Source organism: Sciurus carolinensis, chromosome 1 (assembly GCF_902686445.1).
Source record: "Sciurus carolinensis chromosome 1, mSciCar1.2, whole genome shotgun sequence".
Lineage (NCBI taxonomy): Eukaryota > Metazoa > Chordata > Mammalia > Rodentia > Sciuridae > Sciurus > Sciurus carolinensis.
In genome coordinates, this window is record NC_062213.1 from 163,882,667 (window position 1) to 163,902,956 (window position 20,290).

General features: G+C 40.2%; 1 protein-coding gene across 2 annotated transcripts in view; it reads right to left on the reverse strand.

Annotated features, from left to right (window-relative positions):
• C8a (complement C8 alpha chain) overlaps positions 1–14,677 on the reverse strand; it is a 60,570-nt gene extending 45,893 nt beyond the window's left edge. For both annotated transcript variants that reach the window (XM_047528322.1, XM_047528312.1), the window contains exons 1-2: positions 14,514–14,677; positions 2,078–2,171 (exon numbers count right to left, since the gene is read on the reverse strand). In XM_047528322.1, the coding sequence (XP_047384278.1) occupies positions 2,078–2,171; positions 14,514–14,587 (168 nt within the window). In that variant the 5' untranslated portion in view covers positions 14,588–14,677. The remainder of the gene's footprint in view (positions 1–2,077; positions 2,172–14,513) is intronic.
• Positions 14,678–20,290: the final 5,613 nt, after the last annotated feature.

A 20,290-nucleotide genomic window follows, 5' to 3' on the forward strand; every position in this document is an offset into this window, starting at 1 on the left:
TCTCTGACCCTCATTTTTCTCGTTTGTAAAATGAGATATATCTGAGAGTGTTGCTGAGGTTAGTGATGATACAGGTAAAGAAACCAGCACTTTCCCTGGTTCCTGGTGTACACTCAGTCATAACAGCTTTCAACATCATCATCATTCTGGAACTTGCTGTTGGGCCACAGCAGAAGGAATCAGATTAGGTGACTGGTAATGTCACTTATGACTCTCCAGTATAGTTCAGGAAGCAGTAGAGTGGAGAGGTCAACCTCCCAGGGTTTCTGGAGTCAGACTGACCAAGGTTTAAATCTAGGCTCTGCCATTTCTTCATGGATGACCTACACAAAGCAGATGATGAGGTCTATCATCTCCAGTTGGCTGTGAACATCAAAGTAGATAATTCAGTTGACTCGAAATATCAGTACTGTGCCTGATCCATAGAAAGTATTTAATAAGGGACAAATATGAATGTCATTATCATTCTTCCAGTGGTTCCTACGCTTGAGGCTTGTAAGCCTCAAAGTTCATTTCCATCTGTCCCTGGTTTCAAGGTTGCTATTAAATAACGAAGATGCAGTGCTACAGGAAGGTTGGTGCCAATACCCCCTCAGGGACTGCCGTGTGCTATTGCCTATGGTTGGTGTCATTAAGACATAATTTTCTTTACAAGGTAGTAGATTCTGTTTCTTTCCAGAAATGCACATCTTTGTTTGGATAATTTTGAGAGGAAGAAACATATTAATAAAAAGAAACTAAGGTGGTCTTTTACTTAAATAACAAACATAATTTAATTATCTCCAGGATTACTTTAAAGACACATATGTCTTTCTGAGTCACTAAGGAAGTAATTCAATCTGCTATCTAAATTGAAACATGTCATAAAGACCAGCATGGAGGAGCCATAATAGGTTGAATAATGGCCCCACAAAGATCCCAAGTCCTTATTTCTAGCGCATGTAAATATGATTCCCTTAGGTTTTCTGGGTGGCCCTAAACACCATCACAGTGCTTGTACAATAGGAAGGCAGAGGGAATTTGCAGAGAAGACACTGGAAGAGGAGGAGGCAATGAGACCAGGGAGGCAGAGATGAAAGATGTTGATGGACCCCAGAAGCTGGTGGAGGAAGAGACAAGACTGTCTCCAGAGACTTCAAAGGTAGCATGATTCTGCTGAGGCTGGATTCCAGACTCCTGGCCTCCAGAATTGTGAGAGAATCCATTTCTGTTAAGTCAGCAAGTCTGTGGCAATTTGTTATAGCAGGCTTGGGAAACTAACATGGGATGTCAGGACAGAGTGAAAATTTTGCAGAACACATACTTTAAATAGGGGTGGTCTTCCTTTGGCCCTTTTTATTTTGAGACAGAGTCCCACTAAGCTGCTGAAGCTGGCCTCAAATTTGTGATCCTCCTGCCTCAGCCTCCCAAGTCACTGGAATTACAGGTATGCACCACTGTACCCAGCCCAAAGTGAGAATTTTAATACTCCTCCTGCCAGAACAGAGGGTACCTAATGCCTCCCTTCCCTTTGTATAACAATGTTTGGGACCATTTTGGCCATTCAAAATCATTTAGGCAGGCAAGATAGGCATACTTCTGTTCCTTGGGCCTATTGGTCTTTTCAACCCATAAAAATAGAGCCCTCAAGAATGCCCTCTATAGCATCCCCTGCTTATCTCTGGTTCCCACGGGTGCCTTTGCCCTTGTTACTCTGCTGCCCATGGGCACTTTGGAATTTTGTGACCGAGCCATCATCAGTCCCCCCAGTTAAACCTCATTAGAGGGAAATAACTGGTCAGGACCCAGGGAGACTGTGAGGAATACATGTGTCCAGTTCCAAGTGGTCATTTGTTCACCTTCGAGTTACAACACATACATCTTTTGCAGCTTCACCCAATAATGCCTTACAAACAAAACTGGGAGAGGCAGAAACGAGTTTCACCATCTAGGTGCCTAGGAGTCCAAATGCCTGTTTTCTCCAAATACCAGTTTTTCCTCAGAGCCCCAGACTCGTACCCCCAACCGCTGACCTCCACTTGAATTCTAGTGCACAGATGAACCCGGAAGTGCCCCAGACTGGCTGTAGATGGCTTACCTTTTTGTCCTGGCATGGAAAGCATTCTGTCCACTCAGACCAGTTACTCAGCTGGCAGGCAACTGCTGTGGGGGTCACTGCCCGACTTACTCTCCTAGAGAGAGGAAAGGCCCTGCGTCAACGTCAAGATGCCAAGTTTAAGCAAAGGAAAAATGTGTGCACATTTTCCTACCAGTAAAACATGGCTCCTAAGAAATGAACAAACATTTAATGTGCTGCCACTGTATGCAGATGGGGTACTGGAAGGTTTATATAAATTGTTCCTTTAATACCATATTGATCACAGGTGGGTCAAATTATTATCATTTTAGAGAGATGAGTACCCAGGAAAACTAATTTTTTTTGAAGAGTCAGAATACCAAATTCAATAAGACTGGGATCTTCTCTTGCCCCATGCTGCCTCCTCACAAATTAAAAAGCTTGCCCAGGTCACTCAGGGCCAGGCAGACAGGACGCAGCTTGCCTGGCTCTAAGGCTGAGCCTCTTCCCCAGCAGCAACTCTTGACCCCAAGAGTTAGAACATGGGATCAGAGAACTGAGTTCGAATCTTAATCACTTATGGGCTTTGAAAACTTGAACACGTTACTTAACATCTCTGAGCTATAGCTTCCCATCTGTAAAATTACGTTAAAAATAATGTTACCTAATTGAGTTGTTGAAAGTATGTTAAGATGCTTATGATGTGTTTACTAAAGGTTTTGCTTTTAATAATACATGCTAGGACACTACATGAACTGTCTCATTTAATCTCTGTGACAGTCCTGGGAGATAAATATTATTAGCCCCATTTCAATATAAAACCTGAGGTTCGGGCTGGGGAGATGGCTCAGCTGGTAGAGTGCTTGCCTCGCAAGCACAAGGCCCTGAGTTCGATCCCCAGTACTGAAAAAAAAAAAAAAAAAAAAATCCTGAGGTTCCTAAAAGCTAAGTAATCCCTGCAGTCACAGCCCAGGGGTGACTGGCAACATTTGAACTGTTTTTTGTTTGTTTGTTTTAATTTTGATGGCAAAGTCCACTTCCCACTCCTCATATGCTGGTTTCTAATTTTACAAATCAGTCATCAGAAGGAAGTAAGGACCTTGCCTGGGCTGACATAGACACAAGGTAGAAATCGTCTGCCTAGAAGGCTGGGATCTTCTCTTGCCCCATGCTGCCTCCTCACAAATTAAAAAGCTTGCCCAGGTCACTCAGGGCCAGGCAGACAGGACGCAGCTTGCCTGGCTCTAAGCCCGAGCCTCTTCCCCAGCAGCATTGCTGCTGGCGCTGGTCAGCTCACTGGACAAAGGTGGAATGTCATCCCTTACCATCAGAATTGCCACCACCCTGGGAGCTGGGCAGCCTGGTTGGGATCAATAGCACAATTATCTCCCTAGCATAGAGAAAAATGCTTCGAATCATGCCGCTTATGCAAGAAGCTGCTACGCATGCTGAAGATGACCCTGGGCTCAACCCCTAGGCAGACAGCCGTGGATCGTCAGGAAAATCATGTTCATCTTTACCCTGGTCCTCACAATTTTGGTCTCAGATTATTAAAATCCCCAGAGAGCTTTCAGTGAGCTGGATCTATGATTATTCACAGAATTCAAAATAAAAACAGGTATTTTAAAATAGCTGTTAATGTATTTAAAATTATAAAAACCCATTGCATGTGACCATAAATGATTTTAGAAAGTTATATTCTCAAGAAGAATAATTAGATGAGTATCATTGTTTTACATTTTTACAAATCTCTTTAATGAGGCTTCTTTATTGGATCTGTAGCTATGTATTAAAAAAACAACCAGCCCTACACAGCTATGTAGTTGAAGAAGGGAGGACTGTTTTACAGTCTTTTCAGATGATTGTAGATATTCTCCTTTGTTATTACACCAAAACTTGACAAGTGGTGATTTCTTGTATGTTAGGTGCAGTGTAGAATCTGAAAACTTGTCAGAGAACTCTTTCTGATTTCTCTTGTATTAAAATCTGTTGGTCTAGGTACACTGAATGGCTCTTGTACCCATACATAATGTTTTTAAACATCAGGCATTGGAAATTTGGAAAATGGTAGATCAGTAAGTATGCAAACCATATAAACATTAGCACATTCTGCTATACAATAGGAAAAAATCAAACTTGTTAATATCACTAGTGATCCCAGCAAGTTCATGGTAGTGACTGTGTTGTGTTGATTTCCACATGAAGGCTTATTTTTTGTTGGTGACAAGCAATGTTCCTTTTTTTAAGTGATAGGCCCTGTGTGTGTGTGTGTGTGTGTGTGTGTGTGTGTGTATTCCTTGTGTTTATATTTGCACTGGGCTGTGCAGAACACACTCAGAGAAACTCTAATCCAAAAACCAATGTCAGAATATAAAATAGCCCTATCATCTCTTCAAAGAAAACTTCAGAAATTTCCCAGACCTCCTCTCCACCTGGATTCCTGTCATCCCTCCACTCATCCTCCCTGTATCGAGCCTTACAACACTCTGCCCTCTTGGTGCCTCCTTTTCCTTATGGCTAATGATCTTCTCTTCACTCTAGAATCTTCCATGGTCACATTCTGGGCCTCCTACTCTCTGAAACATTTCCCCCTCCAAATCACTAATCCGTGAGTCACCTATGAACAGTTACTTGGCTGCTTCTCCTTTTTTTATCTGCTCAAGGAGTCCCTCTTCACTTTCCTTGGACCTCACTGGACCTCCATCATCTTGACACCAAAGCTCTCTGTTTGTCACCAAGACCTTTTCTATCTTCATTTTCCTTTATAAGCAGTTTGTATTCCATAGTCTGTCACTTTAAAATATTAACTAGGTATGTTTCCTCCATTATAACTATGTATAGCCCAATCCTCAGCGAATCCAACTATCTACTCCTTCACCTGGTTAACTCCTAAGTATCTTTCAGTCTCACCAAAACTGTACATTCCTTAGTGAAACATTTCCCATTACCCAGACTATTAGATACCTCCCTTCATATGATTTGGTCCATTTCTACACATCTTCTCAAAAATTAATTATCACACTTGCAATATTGGTATAATTCCTGCCTCTTTCGCCAATTCTAAGACTTAGGGATGCAGGTGCCATCTGTGTATTTGTTACTGAAGTCCCATCATTCACTACAGGCAGACTAGAAGGTACTCAGTAAATATTTAGGAAAGGAAAAAAAAAAATAGAAGGAAAGGCAAGAAGAAGGGGAGGAGGGGAGGGAAAAACTAAAACCAGTTTCTGGGAAATAGGCAGTGACAGAATTGAGAGTTTATTTGAATCTGACTCCTGGTTAGAATCTAATCAAATAATCTAGAAGTTCAAATGACTCAACGCTTGGTCTACCCATCATTTTTATAATAGGTTGTGCTAATAATGAAAATATAAATTGCAGAAACATGGAGAGAGAGAAGATTCTAAGATGAAGGTATAGGGTGAAGATTTGGGAACAGAAAAGGACTCCAACAATTAGTTCTGCATCTCACTACAGAATTGTCAAGATAATGTCATTGCAAGCCCACGGAGACTGCATTATGATGTCGACATGGAAGGAAACAGTGTTAATGGATGGAAGCAAAAGCCTGGACAGAGCAGAGCTGTGCTGCTGTAGGTTTAAAAGTTTGGTGACATGATGTCTAGACTGAGGCTATTGCTGAGGCCAGAACACAGAAGGTGCACCAGGACCTCTGATTATTACGGGGCTCCAACTTTTAGCCTTCTCATTCCAATGAATTTCTCCTATCATTTCCAATGAATTTTCAATATAGTTAATTTTTTGATGATTATGAATTATCATTTAATGCATTTTCATTAAAGAAAACACAACAATGATTGCAAAAGAAAAAATTACTTCAAATCCTACCACCATTTGTTGTATTTTCTCCCCCTCTTTATTTTTATAATATAGTTGAGGCATATTGAGAACAACATTTTATATCCTGATTTTTTCCATTTAATAGTAGAGCAGAAATGTAAGCTACTTACAGTGGCTACACATTGTTCCACTTCCCAAATGTTAAACAATTAGATTTTTAAGCCCCCAGTTTTGTTGGATTCTAAATTATTTACTGAAGATAAGTCCTGGAGGTTGGGATGACAGATTTTAAAACTTATGACACATTGCCAAATGACTTTCCAAAGGTATTGTATCACTTTTCATTACTTCATACTGTGACTCTACAGCTCATGGGTCAGAAGCTTGGTCTCCAGTGTGGTAGTTTCAAGGTGGCAGAATCTTCCAGAGGTAGGGCCTATGGAAGATAATTACATCTGGAGACACCACGCTCACGAAGGGATTAAGGCCATCTCTCAGAGTGAGCTGAGCTGGTAGAAGTGAGTTAATTCCTTTGAGAATGGTTTGCTATAGAAAGAGTGAGCCTAGTGACTCCTCAGCCTCTGGCTTCCTATATCGCCATGTGTTCTCTTCCCCACGTGTTCCCACCATGTTGCCATCTGCCATACTGCAGTATAACCTCCTGACCCTCACCAGAGCCTAGTAAATATGCTCCTGAACCTCCAGAATTATGAGTCAAGCAAACATCTCTACTTTATAAAGTATCCGACCCCAGGTATTTTCTGTTATAGCAACATAAAATGGACTAATAATACCCTTAAGGAGCCGTTAATGATTCTGTGACCTAGAAAATCTTGGCAGATATTTTTAAAGCATCTCTCAGCTAGCAAGAATCTACTCAATTAGTGAGACATTTAACATGGAGCAGTAGGATTTGGAAGCAATTGATATTAGCCTTTAAATTTTTTCTAATTTGCCAAGCTATGTAAACAAGTTGAACAATTTAACTTAGTTGTTTCATCTGTGGATGGAGCACAAGTCAATACAGTGCTATTACAAAACTTCTCAATGTGTATTTTGTGGAGAACTAATTCTTGAAATATGCACATAGGTGGGGAGGAAGTGAAGAAAAGTTCCATGGTCAAATTCATTTGGATAAGCTGCCCACAATACACTATTCATGGAAATTTTAAGTGCCTAATAATACTTTAAAGGCCCTTAGAAGTTCTTCATTTTATTTTGCTTAACCCAGAATTTTCCAAGTTTTTTGAACACAGGTCATTTCTTTTTTCATGCAACATCGGTAAGATTAGGTAACACAGTACAAGAAACACTGATGTAACAGAAAGAGGTTTGTAGTCTACCAAATATGAATTCAAATCCAGTTTCTGCCTCTCACTGAACTTCAGTTTTCTAAGAGCTAAGAAGCAGAGCTAATAGCTTGGGAGACTTTTGAATATAGAATGAGATCATGTATGTGAAGCCTTAGCAAAAGTCTAGCACATGTTAGTTTCTTCTCTCTAATCTTAACAATTGCATAAATGCTCATCAAGCCTCTCAATCCTTATCAATAATGTACCCTATGAACTAGTGAGACACTCCTTGTCTACTTTTTAAAGTAAGCTGTCATATTGGGCAAAAGGCCTGAATCATGCAACCTGCAAGTCAAATGCTTGACCCCATAATGTGGCCACCTCAGCAATTCAGAAAACAATATAATTAATTTGCTACCACTCCCAAACTACAAGGTCAGAAAGCCTCCTGATTATTGCCAGGGGTTCTTCCTAATAAAGTGGCTCTACATATATTCAAGGCCAATTGTCACTAATAAATAACTTTGAGCCAAGTCCATTCACTTACATGGGAATTGCATTGTGAAATGGGCCTATTTTAAATTTGACTGAAAATACTCAATCTTCAGTATCCTCCATGTTGCTAAGCCACGTGGAGCGTTTTCTGGCTTCATCTTATCTCCCCTCTGCTAGCTACTATTTTCTTCATGAAAACCTCCCTCTCTTGGACCTTTTCAGCACCAAACTTCCTTGCTCTCTTCCTACCTCTAGAACTAGTTCTCTCTGATTTCTCTAAAAACTGGAATTCCTTAGGACAGAGTTTGCCTTTCTTCTTTTCTCTCTTGTTTTTTCTCACCATGAGGAGGTAAGATCCACTCCATCGTTTCATTTGCCATCTGTGTTAATGCCTCCTACACAGAGGCTTTCACCCTGGGCTACTGCTCTGTGATCTGCTTTGTTTACCCATTTTACATCTCTACCAGTTGCCTTTCCAGCATAAAAAACTTAAAAGATTCCCTGTCTGAACTCTTCGTTTTCTCCTTCAATCATCTCCTCTCTCAATTTCACCAACATCATTAATAGAACCGCCATGACGTGCCTGTGTTCAAGGCAGATACTTAACAGAGGTCTTTAATGTTAATTTCTTTCTCTCCCTTCCTCTCACATCCCATTCTTTGGAAATTTCTGTCAATCTTGCCATCAAAATGTGCCTTAAATTTCTTCCCTTCTACCTATCTTCATACTTATCCAAGGCACCCTAATCTCTTACCCAGATCATTCTGTGGCTTTCTGTGGGCCAAGACCTTCCATTTTATTTTAACCTATTCTTTGCCCAGCAATCAGGAGATGACCTGGTTATTTTAAATGAGAAATTAGGTGATGTCCCTCCTTTCTAAGTCATCCAGAGATTGTTGGTGTTTTGTTTTTTCCTACACACAAGCTAAAATTCTGACCCCCCCTGGTGATGCCCGAGGCCCTCTGGGATCCACCTGCTGCCCACCTTTTTGACATCCTCTGGAGCAGTGATTCTTTGTGTTCATGCCCACATGCACCACAAACACTGCCCGTCACAGGGCCAGAGCACATGCTGATCTCCCCACTCTCCCTTCCTGTCACGGCTTGGCTTCTCTCTGCCATTTTTACCTCTCAGTGTAAATGCCCCTTCCCCAAGAGGACACCCCTAACCAACCTCTTCACTCTATTTTCTCTATCAAAGGGCCCATTTGTTTCCTTCATAGTCTTTTCCACCACTTTTAGTGAGTTTTTTGTTGACATGTTTACTGACTGTATCACTATGCTGAATTCCATGAATGTCAGGATATTACCTATTTAGTTCACTACCTAGCACCTAACAGACCTAGAATATTGTTAAATGAATGTTTTACATAAGTGAAGGCAAACAGTGCCTTCTGTGAGCCAGAGACATAGAGAATTCCATATAAACATTTACTTCCATACACACTCCAGGCTCACCTGCAGTATTTGCATAGTGCCATTTCCTACATACATAATGCTAATCAGAATGTAGAGCTTCATACCCTTTATTCCTACCTTTAGACTGATAGCTTAAGAAGGCAGATATCATATCTTTTTTGTTTGGGGGTACCAAGGATTGAACTCAGGGGCACTCAACCACTGAGCCACATCCACAGCCCTATTTTGTATTTTATTTAGAGACAGGGTCTCACTGAGTTGCTTAGTGCCTTGCTTTTGCTGAAGCTGGCTTTGAACTTGTGATCCTCTTGCCTCAACGTCCCAAGCCGCTGGGATTACAGGTGTGCACCACGACACCTGGCACAGATATCATATCTTTCTTTCTCACCATTGCACCTAGCACCGAGCACAGCATCTGGCATGTAGTGGGAAATGAATAAGCAAATTTTCTCATGAATATATTATCTCATTAAAATTCCATAATCACCCTGTGAGGCAGTCCTTATTATACCCATTCTGTAGATGAGTAAAGCAGATTCATGAGATTAAATGTCTTGCTTAAAGCTAGATGGGTAGTAAGTGGCAAAGCCAGGATTCAAACAAGACTGTTTGACTCCAAAGCCTATCAATTTTCCTATCATTCCAAAATGTACTGTGAAGAATTTCTGACAAAAAGGAAATAAAATAACAAAAACATTTTTCTGATAATATACTATAGAACAGGCTTTATGCTAAGTACTCATGTGAACTTTCCTAATTACTGATAAGAACTCTATGAAATATGTATTATCACCATTTTATAGATGGAAAAGTTGAAGTTTGCAGAGTTTAAGTAACTGATCCAAGTTCTGTGACGTTAGGACTTAATCCCATACACTCCATAGCCCACACCTGACGCCCCTGGGTGTATAGCTAAGGATTAGTCACCTTGAAGAGAAGTGTCCATATCTCCATCACTGACTTTTGACTCACAGCCAGTACTCCAGTTGTTTATGTTAATTAAAAATTCCTGTTGCCTGGACGCATAGTAATTTCCAGTCATCTGGATAACCACTGAAAGCATCCACGTGGCCCTGACCCAGGGTACTTTGGAAAACACACTCTGATGCCCATAAAAGCCTTAAAATAAAGAGGAGCATAATTGAGACTTCTTTAGGGTCTACTGCTTATATGACCAATTTTTTAAAAAGCAAAAACCTATAGGTGGTGCTTAGATTCTTGTTCTATTTAGGGTCCTCATTCACATTTCTTCTAATCCCCTAAAGAATTCTGGTTTTCATTGGTGGAAATGTTGGATAGAAAAATGTTGCAAAAAATATTTGGGTATCTTAACTCCAAATTCAGGACCCACTGTCTTATCAACACACATGCTTATTTGTGAAGCATCAATTTTATTATTATTATTATTATTGGTTAGTTGGTGGGACTGAGGTCATATCAGTGATAACACTTATCTGGGACTTGGAAAGCCTGGCTGTGCCTTTTAAGTAGCTGCATGACTCGACACATCTAATTGCTTTGTTCTTCTCTGCCCATCAGTTGGGAATATAATAAGAACAATGATCTTAGGAGATATAATGATGATGAAGTTGGCCACTCTTCCTAAAGTGCTAGCCAAGTAGTCATGTTATTGAAATCTCCTTTCTCTCTCTAGGGCTCAGTTTCTTTCTCTGTAACATAAGTGAATTCAGTTACATGCTAGTCCTGCTGAATTCCAAAGACCTATGAAATATAAATAATTAATTCAGCAAACAAGAATTTTTTAAATGTTAAAACCAAACCTAGATTACTTAAGGATAATTGTGAGCATGAGGAGGAGGGAAGTAGAAGATTTGAAAAAACCCCTAGTGAAATGTTTGAAGCTAGGAATTTTAATATCAGAAATGAAAACTTCACTTTATAGGTTAGAGAAACTCATGCTAAGTGAAATAAACCAAACGCCCAAAAACCAAAGGTTGAATGTTTTCTCTGATATGCGTATGCTAATTCACAATAAAGGGGGGGAGCACTAGAGAAGAATAATGTTACTTTCGATTAGGTAAGGATAGTAGAGTGAAACAGACATTATTAACTCATATACACACATGACTGTCTGACCAATGTGATCCTACAATATACAATCAGAAAATGAGAAATTATACTCCATTTATGTATGTTTTATCAAAATGTGTAGATGCATTCTACTCTCATGTATAACTGATTAGAACAATTTTTTTAAATTTTTTAAATTGCAATTTTAATGAAAACTATGAACCCACAGAACCATACCAAGATACATTGTAAGTAAAACTGCTAAAAATTGATAATAAAGAAAAAATATTAAAATAAATAAAAGAAAAAACCACAATACACAAAAAAAAAACAAAGCAGAATTCTTCTGAGATTATGCAGTGCCAAAGATAATGGAGTGATGTATTTAAAGTAATGTGGATATGGGAGGGTAAGAAACTATTCACTTTGACTTTTATTTTAAGCAAGGATATCTTTCAAAACACAGGAAAAATAAGGACTTTTTCAGAACAACAAAAGAATTTGTTGCCAAAAGATGTGCACTACAATAAATGTCAAAAGAATTTATTCTGGTAGAATAAAAATATTGGAGGTGTTATGGTATTATTTGAATTTAGGCTGTGATCAATTAGAGATGTAAGTTATAAATCCAAAGTAAAAGCAAAATTAAAGTAGAATAAAAATTAAAGTAGAATGGTTAATATGTCATTTAAGAGTTAGAAAAATATTAAATCTAAAGTGTGACCCAGAAAGAGAGAAAATAGAATCAAAGAAGAGATGGGACAAATAGAAAACAAATAGTAAGATGACAACTTCAAGGTCAAGCTTGTCAATCATTATATTCAACGTAAATGGTCGAATTACTGTCAATTAAAGAAGCAGAGATTGCTAGACTAGATTAAGCAAGTCTTATCTTTGTATGTCTATATAAAGCATACTTTAAATATGGTCATATAAGTGAAAACAAAATATTAGATAAAGATTTGCCATGTAAACACAATTAATAAGAAAGCAAGAGAAACTATATTAATAATAGACAAACTGCAGAACAAGGATGATTTTCAGAGACAATGACAGCCTTTCATAATGATAAAGGGGCAAATCATCAAGAAGACTTAACAACCTGGATGTGTGTGTTGCTTAGAAGTTTTTAAATTTGCAATTCTATTAATTTATAGAGATGTGTGTTTTAATATATGAGGCAAAATTTTATGAGGCAAAAATTGATAGAACTAAAAGAGAAATAAATTTACAAGTATAACTGTATATTGCAAACTCAGTAATTGATAGAACAATAAGAAAAGTTGAGTAACATTACCGACCTAAATGACTTAATTGATTTAGAACTATATACACTAAATAACTAGAGAACACATATTTTCTAATGTATGTGGCATATTCACTAATATCACATTCTTAGTCACAAAACACATTTCAGTAAATTAAAAGAATTGCAAATTTTAAAAATTTCAAAGTGTAAAAATATAATAGAGATCTGTCAATTTTGCAGCTAACGGCTATAACTTCCTTTAATCACCATTGCTTTAAAAACTTTTCCTCACCAGGTGTGGTAGCAGATGTTCGTAATCCCAGCTACTCAAGAGACTGAGGCAGGAGGATTGCAAGGCCAGGATTGAATGAGGCCTGGACAATTTAGTGACCCTGTCTCACTAAATAAAATTAAAGGCTGGAGTTGTAGTTCGGTGGGAGAATGCTTGCCTAGCATGTGTGAAGCCCTGGATTTATTTTTATTAAAAAAAAATTGTTCTCGAAACTGTATTTCTATTCAAACATTATAGTAAGCAGATGTTAAACATGAGCTTATTAAAATGTGCACATTAAAAATATAAATATATTTGTCCTCTTTTCAATGTTAGGATTCATGTGAGATTTTATTTTTGGGGGGGAAGAGTGCTATTGCTAAAAATAATCAATAATAAATAGATTTGAAATCCCTAACTTATCTGGAACACCCATGCCAATTGGCACATTATAAATTTCTTCTGTCTGACTATTGTCAGCCAGCCAAGAGAATGGAAATACCAGCAAGCAACAATCACAATCACACAGCACCACTGGCTACAGCTTTCTAAACAGCTTACTAAGTAAGACGCATTGTTCTAAGTACTTTTCATGCTTTTAATTCTTGCTCTGACTTTCCTCCCATTTTACAAGCGAGGAAATCAAAAAAGTTCAATAACTTGCCTGAGATCATACAGTTAGTAAATGCCAGTGCCCAAATCCGAGCCTAGTAAAGCTATAACCAGGAAGTTTTCCATTTTCAAAACCAATGTCAGACACACTGGCATTAGACACAAAAACTGAATGATTTCCTCCTTCAGCACTTTGTGAAGTATTTAATTGGTTCTCTTTTGCCTTGACTTAAAATTTGCCTCTTCACTGGTCTGTCTTGTTTGATAAGTTCATCAAACATCAAGACTCTTTGCTCATTTTCAAAAAGGATTACAACGATAAGCTTTTATAATTAAGAGTATCTCAGCAGAGATTTCTTTTTCCACAGTTCTCTTGCCTTTATCTTCTAATTATTAGAGATGAATTTTCTGATTTTTCAAAATTATATTTGCTTTAAATACAAGTTACAAATTAACTGCTTATAAAAATGCTTCCCCCCCCTTCTGAACTGTTACTTAAAGGAAATCCCTCTTGTTCTCACATTTAAAAGCAATAATGATTCAAAATTGAATTATTTAATAAGAATTTGAATAAAATAGCTCTATTTAAAATCTTCAACGTTTGGGAGTCAGGGACTGCTTAAAAGCTATCCCAAAGGTGAAATAAAGGGTTGTGTATGCACTGCAAAGTTTTTGATGTTAAGATATAAACAACACGAAGCCAGGTTGGAAATCTCCAGGAAATAGAACACAGGTAATGTGCACATAGAAAGATCACCTCTGCCCGTTACCCCACAGCAAAAGGTAAATTCATTTTCAGAATGATATGACTGAGCATCTCTACAGTCTCTTGACATTCCCCAAAATAATATTGCATACATTATCTAATTTTATCCTTCCCAATACTGAGGGAAGTTGTGATTCTCTTATAGTTAAGAAGTTAACCATCTGACATCTCTTAAGAGACCTCCATTTATCAAGTGCTTACTATAGACTGAGTACATTTTAAAATGCAGGAATTTATTTCACTGCATTAACACTAATAAAAGAGGCATTATTATTCTCATTTTACAGATAGGGAGACTAAGGATCAAAGAGATTAAGTGGTTTGCTCTGGATCACCCAGTTCCTGAGGACGAGAGCTGTGACTCACATAGGAGCCTTTGCTCTGTCCCATCCTTCTGCACTGGATTAGTAATGACAGGAAAAGAGATTCCACTCCAGCCTCACACAGCCTGTTGCAAACTCCAGAGTGTCTTGTTCCCCAGCTGCTGACACCTATTTTGCAGAGATATTGGGCCCACTTACTGGTTCGCCTTCTGTGCGGTGACCCCTGGCTGCCAAGTCATCAAATACAAGAGGAGGAAAGCAATAGCAAACATCTCATCCAGAAGCCACCAGCTTACATTAACTCCAAGGAACAGGGAGTTGGAGTAAAAGATGTCTACAGGCTGGGACCCGTGACATCTATCCCATCTGCAAAACTAACAGAGCTCTCTCAATTCCCATTCAAACGGGATTAACTAATAACCTGGCTATTGATTAGCCAAACACCTTAAAAGTGGCCCAGACACTAAAGGTCGCTGTCCTTTAAACCTTTTGAAAAACAATATCCACATGGTTAAGGAACCAATATCAGTTTAGCAAAGAGATTTTATTTTTAGATAGATGCAAAAAACCAAACCAAGATACAGTTGCAGAATTCCTGGGCTTTCTGAGTGGCTCTTAGAACTTCTGAGGTCAGACCAATCTGTTTTGCAAGACTGAAACAAGGCTGGTATATCAGCTCAGATGCAAGCAACCAGAAAAAATGTAGGAAATGTTAGTTACATGGAGGTTCTCCTATATATTGCTAAATATCTGGAGCCTGAGAAATATGTGTAGTTTGCTGGACTTTCCACTTTTTGTACACACATGATTAAGATCCACCTGTCTGAAATAGATATCTCTGGGAGAACCCTCTACAATTATAATATCAGTAATAGCCATATTTCTGCACTGAGGATGCCATACCTGCATCTGATCTCATATTTTTCCAAACATAAATTAATAGGACAGATGGATAGACAGCAATTAAATATCTACTATGTGGCAGGCGTTTCATTTATTTAATCCTCACAACCAGTCTGTGACATGAAAATCATAAACTCTGTTTTGCGGTTGAAGAAATGGAGGCCCAGAGAAGTTAACTAACTTGCCCAAGGATGCACAGCTGTCTCAACATCCTTGGGGAGATCTGGATTCTCTCATTAGCAGGATTAGCCTGTTGCATAATTGTTAAAGATAGGCAAATGTGATGCCTAACTTGTATGTCTAAGAAATGTGTATCTGATTTACACAAGGAGATTTTAGAAAGGCAACCAGGGGTCATGGCTTCCCTTTCCTCAGAGATCCAGGTAATGCTTGATAGAAGTGAATATTGTCTCCGAGTCCTGGAAGAGCCTTGAGCCTCTGCCCTGTATGTCTCCTCCTCCTACCTCTCTTGACTCATGGGTCCTCGTGATCTCAGGTCTTCTCTATTTAGAACCATTTGGGAAACTGCTTTCTCCCTTTTCCACAAGTCAGCCACCACTGGCGTTCTGTATGTTTTGGAGATAATGGTGGCTCATGATGGGTGTTATATTTGGACACCCTTGGACCAGCTTGGGGTGGCACATCTAGACCCTAGCTCTTCCTACCAATGCCCTCTTCCTGTCCCACTCAAGGTCAAAGTTCCTGACACAGAACCCCAGAGGCCCCTGGGAGTGGGACTCAGTTACCGGGTTACTTCCTTAGTAATCATGGGGCACAGAATTCCTCTACCACAGTGTTTTCAACTGAGGGTGACAGGGCCCCTCAATCAATGTCATGATTGTCACAACTTGGAGGTATGCTACTGGCATCTGGTGGGTAAAGTCCAGAGGTACTGCTAAATTTCCCAGAGCACATACGATAATCCCACCACAAAGAACTCTCTGACCCTAGGTTGGGAAAGCTGCGCCAGCAAGAGTCTGGTCTGCCTCCACCACCTCTGGATTCCTGGTGAATGGATCTTCTTTTTACATACGGGCTACTAGGGTCTTCCTTCTCAAGCCAGCTCCTTCTTGAAAATTCTCGGGTGATTTTACTCCTGACCCAGGACCTCGGTGGCATTCAGGGCTCCTACTTAACCTCCAGTCTTGTCTACTGTCCCCCAACATAGTGACTTCAATTCTCCTATTCCTCTGTGAGGGTTCCCCTGCCCCTTGGTTCTTGCTGCCTTCATCCACATCAAGGGCCCATCTCTCTGTCTGCAACTCTTCTGACTCCTTCTCCAAACCTCCCTCTCCGTCTCTGCTGGATTCGTCTTCATGAAAGCTGGTTCTGACAGCGCTCCCCTGCTCAGAGGTTTCGGGGCTGCCCACTGTATAAAAGTCAAAGTCCAAATTCCTTCACAAATAGATCCCCAGTCGACTTTGCAACCTTGTCTCTACAACTCTCAATTGTCCCAACAGTATGGTTGAGTTTCCTCTTACCTTCCTCACACTTTGTCACTGTGGTCACTTGAATCACACTGAACCTTCTACCCACATGAACCACATCCATCACCTCCTACCTTTCTGCCAAGTGGCTTCTCAAAATCAGTTCCATCACGATCCCTGGCAGAGGGCTGCAGGGGCAAAGAATCTCCTTGTTATCTAAATCTCATAAACATACTGCCAGCACTTTTAATTTTTGCTTCACATTGTTTTTCTAGGGGACTGGGGTGTATTCAGAGAATGAGCCTTTCTTGAGGGTGAGTTCTGTGTTTAATTCTTCTTTATAATCACTCAGGTCACTTAAGAAATATTAGTTGATTGAATAAATAAGCAAATGATTCAATTAAAAGAAGATTATTATTCCCTAATACTTTCAGGTATATTCTTTCATTTAATCCCCTAAATCATCTTCTGAAATAGGGATCCTTATCCTCAAGGCAATGAGAGTCTGAAATACAGTGACTGAAGAAAAAAAGGGAACAAGAGATATAGAGCTGCAGATATGTAGTACCTGTCACTTTATAGGTCTGTTGAATCCTCACACCAATCTTGCAAGACCAATAATACTAATGTAGTTTTGAAGATGAGGATATTGAGATTCAGAATGGTTCAGCAGTTTGCTTACAGTCACACAGTTGGTAAGTCTCAGAGACATGGATTGATAATATTTCCCCAAACTTGAGATGTTTTTTTAGTCTGGTTGTGCAACTATTAAGTAAGCACCATATTAGGACTAAGCTTGGGTCTTCTAGCACCATGTCCTCTTCTCTGTTATGTCTTAGTAGAGAATGAAAATAATTTCCAAGGGACAAAGAAAGCAAAATAAAGTGGAAAGATAATCACAGAATGAAATCAAAAGAAAGTTAAGTCAAATGGGATTGTTCCCTGCCTTCATGAGTGTGTATGTGTGTGTGTGTGTCTGTTTGTGTTTGTATTCGTGCACATGGGGTGTGCTGGGATGGCGATGGGGCACCCATCTGCTTTCAGCCAAAATGTAGTAAGATGAATGGGAGATGACAAAAAATTGTTAGGTTTGCATATGTGGATTTCACCTTAATTGTAGCATTCTGCTATCAAAGATAGATAGTTATGAAATACCACGCAGAAGAGACAGCAAGATGGCAATTCATTCTGAAAACGCATTGCCTGTCTCCAGGAAGCGCTTTTCACTATCTAAATCAGCCTGTGAGTTATGGTCTCAGAATAGAACATGTCCTGTGTTGGTCCAGACTGCCACCGCAAGGTGACATCCAGGTCTGTGCTCTCTGAAAAGCTCTCAGAAGCTCCACACTGTATTCCCTGTGCTGGGCCCATGGCTTGCACGACCCAGATGGAGATCTAAATTCTACAAATCTAATGCAAAAGGAGGCAATTTTCTGGGTGCAGTGTGCAAGCCTATAATCCCAGTGACTTGGGAGGCTCAGGAGGGAGGACTGAAACTTCCAGGCCAGCCTTAGAGACTTAGCAATATCCTGCCTCAGAATAAAAATTAAAAAAAAAAAAAAAAAAGATGCAGTTCCCCAGAGTGAAAAGAACACAGCTTTAGGTAAGGAAACATTACTAACCAGTCTCCTCACCTTAGCTTCTTCATCTGTAAAATGGATAAAATAACACATAGGAAACAGGTAAGATCATACACTAATTGAGGAACCCTGTTCGCAGCTGGGCACAGCCATGTCTGCTTTACTGAAACAGTTCTCCCTCTTCGCTCTATCTCCTTTTCTTCATTGGTATGCATGCAAGTACTGAGAAAGAGAAGTGGTAGGAAGGACAAAGAGTCAATCCTCCAGAGGAGGATGAAATGGGAACTCCACACCCAGGCACCTTCCACCCTGGAGGACAGATACTATCAGCAGGAGCTGAGAGAGCGATTTCAGCTTTGTGCTGGGAACAAAGTGACAGAAGGCCCCTTCTCCAATCTCTGCCCGGGTTCCAGTTACTATCATGGCACCTCCAAGGTTTAGAACTTTGGGAGCAACCCAAAGGAGAAATTTCAACTTGGACATGGAATCTCATAACGGCCATAGCAGACATAGTGTTTCTCCCAGCAGCTTACAGCTGGCAATAGCACCAGGACTGAGCATCTCATTTTGTGGGTTTGCTTGAGTGGTGTGTGTATATGTGCTTGACTGGGTGAAGACATTCTCCTCCCTCACTGAAGAAGCCTGCAAGATATCCAGTACAGTACCCAGCAAGCCTGCACACAGTAAGTGGCTATCTGTTGCCCACTGCCGTCCTCACCCTCCTCTCCCACCCTTGGTGAGATTACCTGTCTATTATGTCTGTTTTCCTCCTGATTGCCTCATCAGTCCCTGGCTGCAGCCGGCAGACATTAGTAGCGGGTTTTCCACTGGAAGTGAAGTGGGGCTGGGTTGAGTAATTGGTCTCAATCAGAGGCTTTACACGGATGGGCTGATGTGTGCCTCCTGCCCCCCACTTCACATGGAGATTTTGATTTGCATGTAAGGGGGTGGGATGAGAGGGATGCAGTGTCTAGCTCATTAGAGTAGAAATTAAAGGCCTATTCTCAAAGAAGGCATTCTGCATTGTAAGCTGCTCTGGCCAGATTTGGGTGGTCCTTTGGGAAATCCATCCTGGCATTGGGCTGCAATAAATGCAAAGTTGGTTTTGAACCAGAGCAAATTCTCCAAGTTTCCTCCCAGGGTACCCGTCTCTTCTCCAATGCTTTCACTCACAGCCTGGTTTGGGGTAGGCCCCTCCTCTGCTCCCACAGAGCCTAACCACACCTCCCTCTCTGAAGGACCACTGAAGTGGTGGTTTGCGTCACTTATCGCACTTGTGATTTCTGTGACCTCCCAGAAGGTAGGGCTGCATCTGACCCAGAGTGTCTGTATGTGGAACCAGCAAATAAACTCACCCTTCACAGCAGACCAGCTTCATTTGCTCCTCATGCAGGCGACAGGAGTATGGTACGTGCAGAAATACTAAAAGTCACACATAAAACCGACCGGAAACGGGTGGGCTTTGGGCGATCACTATGTGCAGGCAATTCTAAACAGGGTCCCCGGTCATATCACCCTCTCCCTCTGTTGCCTCCCAGCACCAAGCTGAGTTATTGGTTACTATTTCTCCCATATGCTGTGAGTATCTTGGAGGCAAGGTCATGATTTAAATGATCTTTGTATTTCCACTGCTGGTACATCATAGGTGCGCCATGTTTAACTCAGTTATAGGAAGATTTGAGCTTTTAAGTCTGACATACCTAGATTGCAATCCCAATACCTACATTATCCAGCTGTGCAACTCTGGGCAAATTATTTCTTGGATATTCCTTATTCGTTGCTTCTGTATAACAGTTTGATAGTCATTAGGTTTTAAATGTATGTAAATGAGATACACACACACAGTATACATGTACATAATCAATGTTTGTTGAATTGACCTGAATGAACATATATTTCCAGGCAAAATCATGATGGATGCTCTTTCTCTTTGTAATCTTCTCACTTCCTGCTCTTTCTGTTGCAGCCCTTTCTTCAGAAACACCTTCCTGTGGCCCTTCAGGTGGAACGCGATCTCAGCCACTGCTCAGGATGCCATCTGAGTGGTCAGTAATGGTGTGAGAGT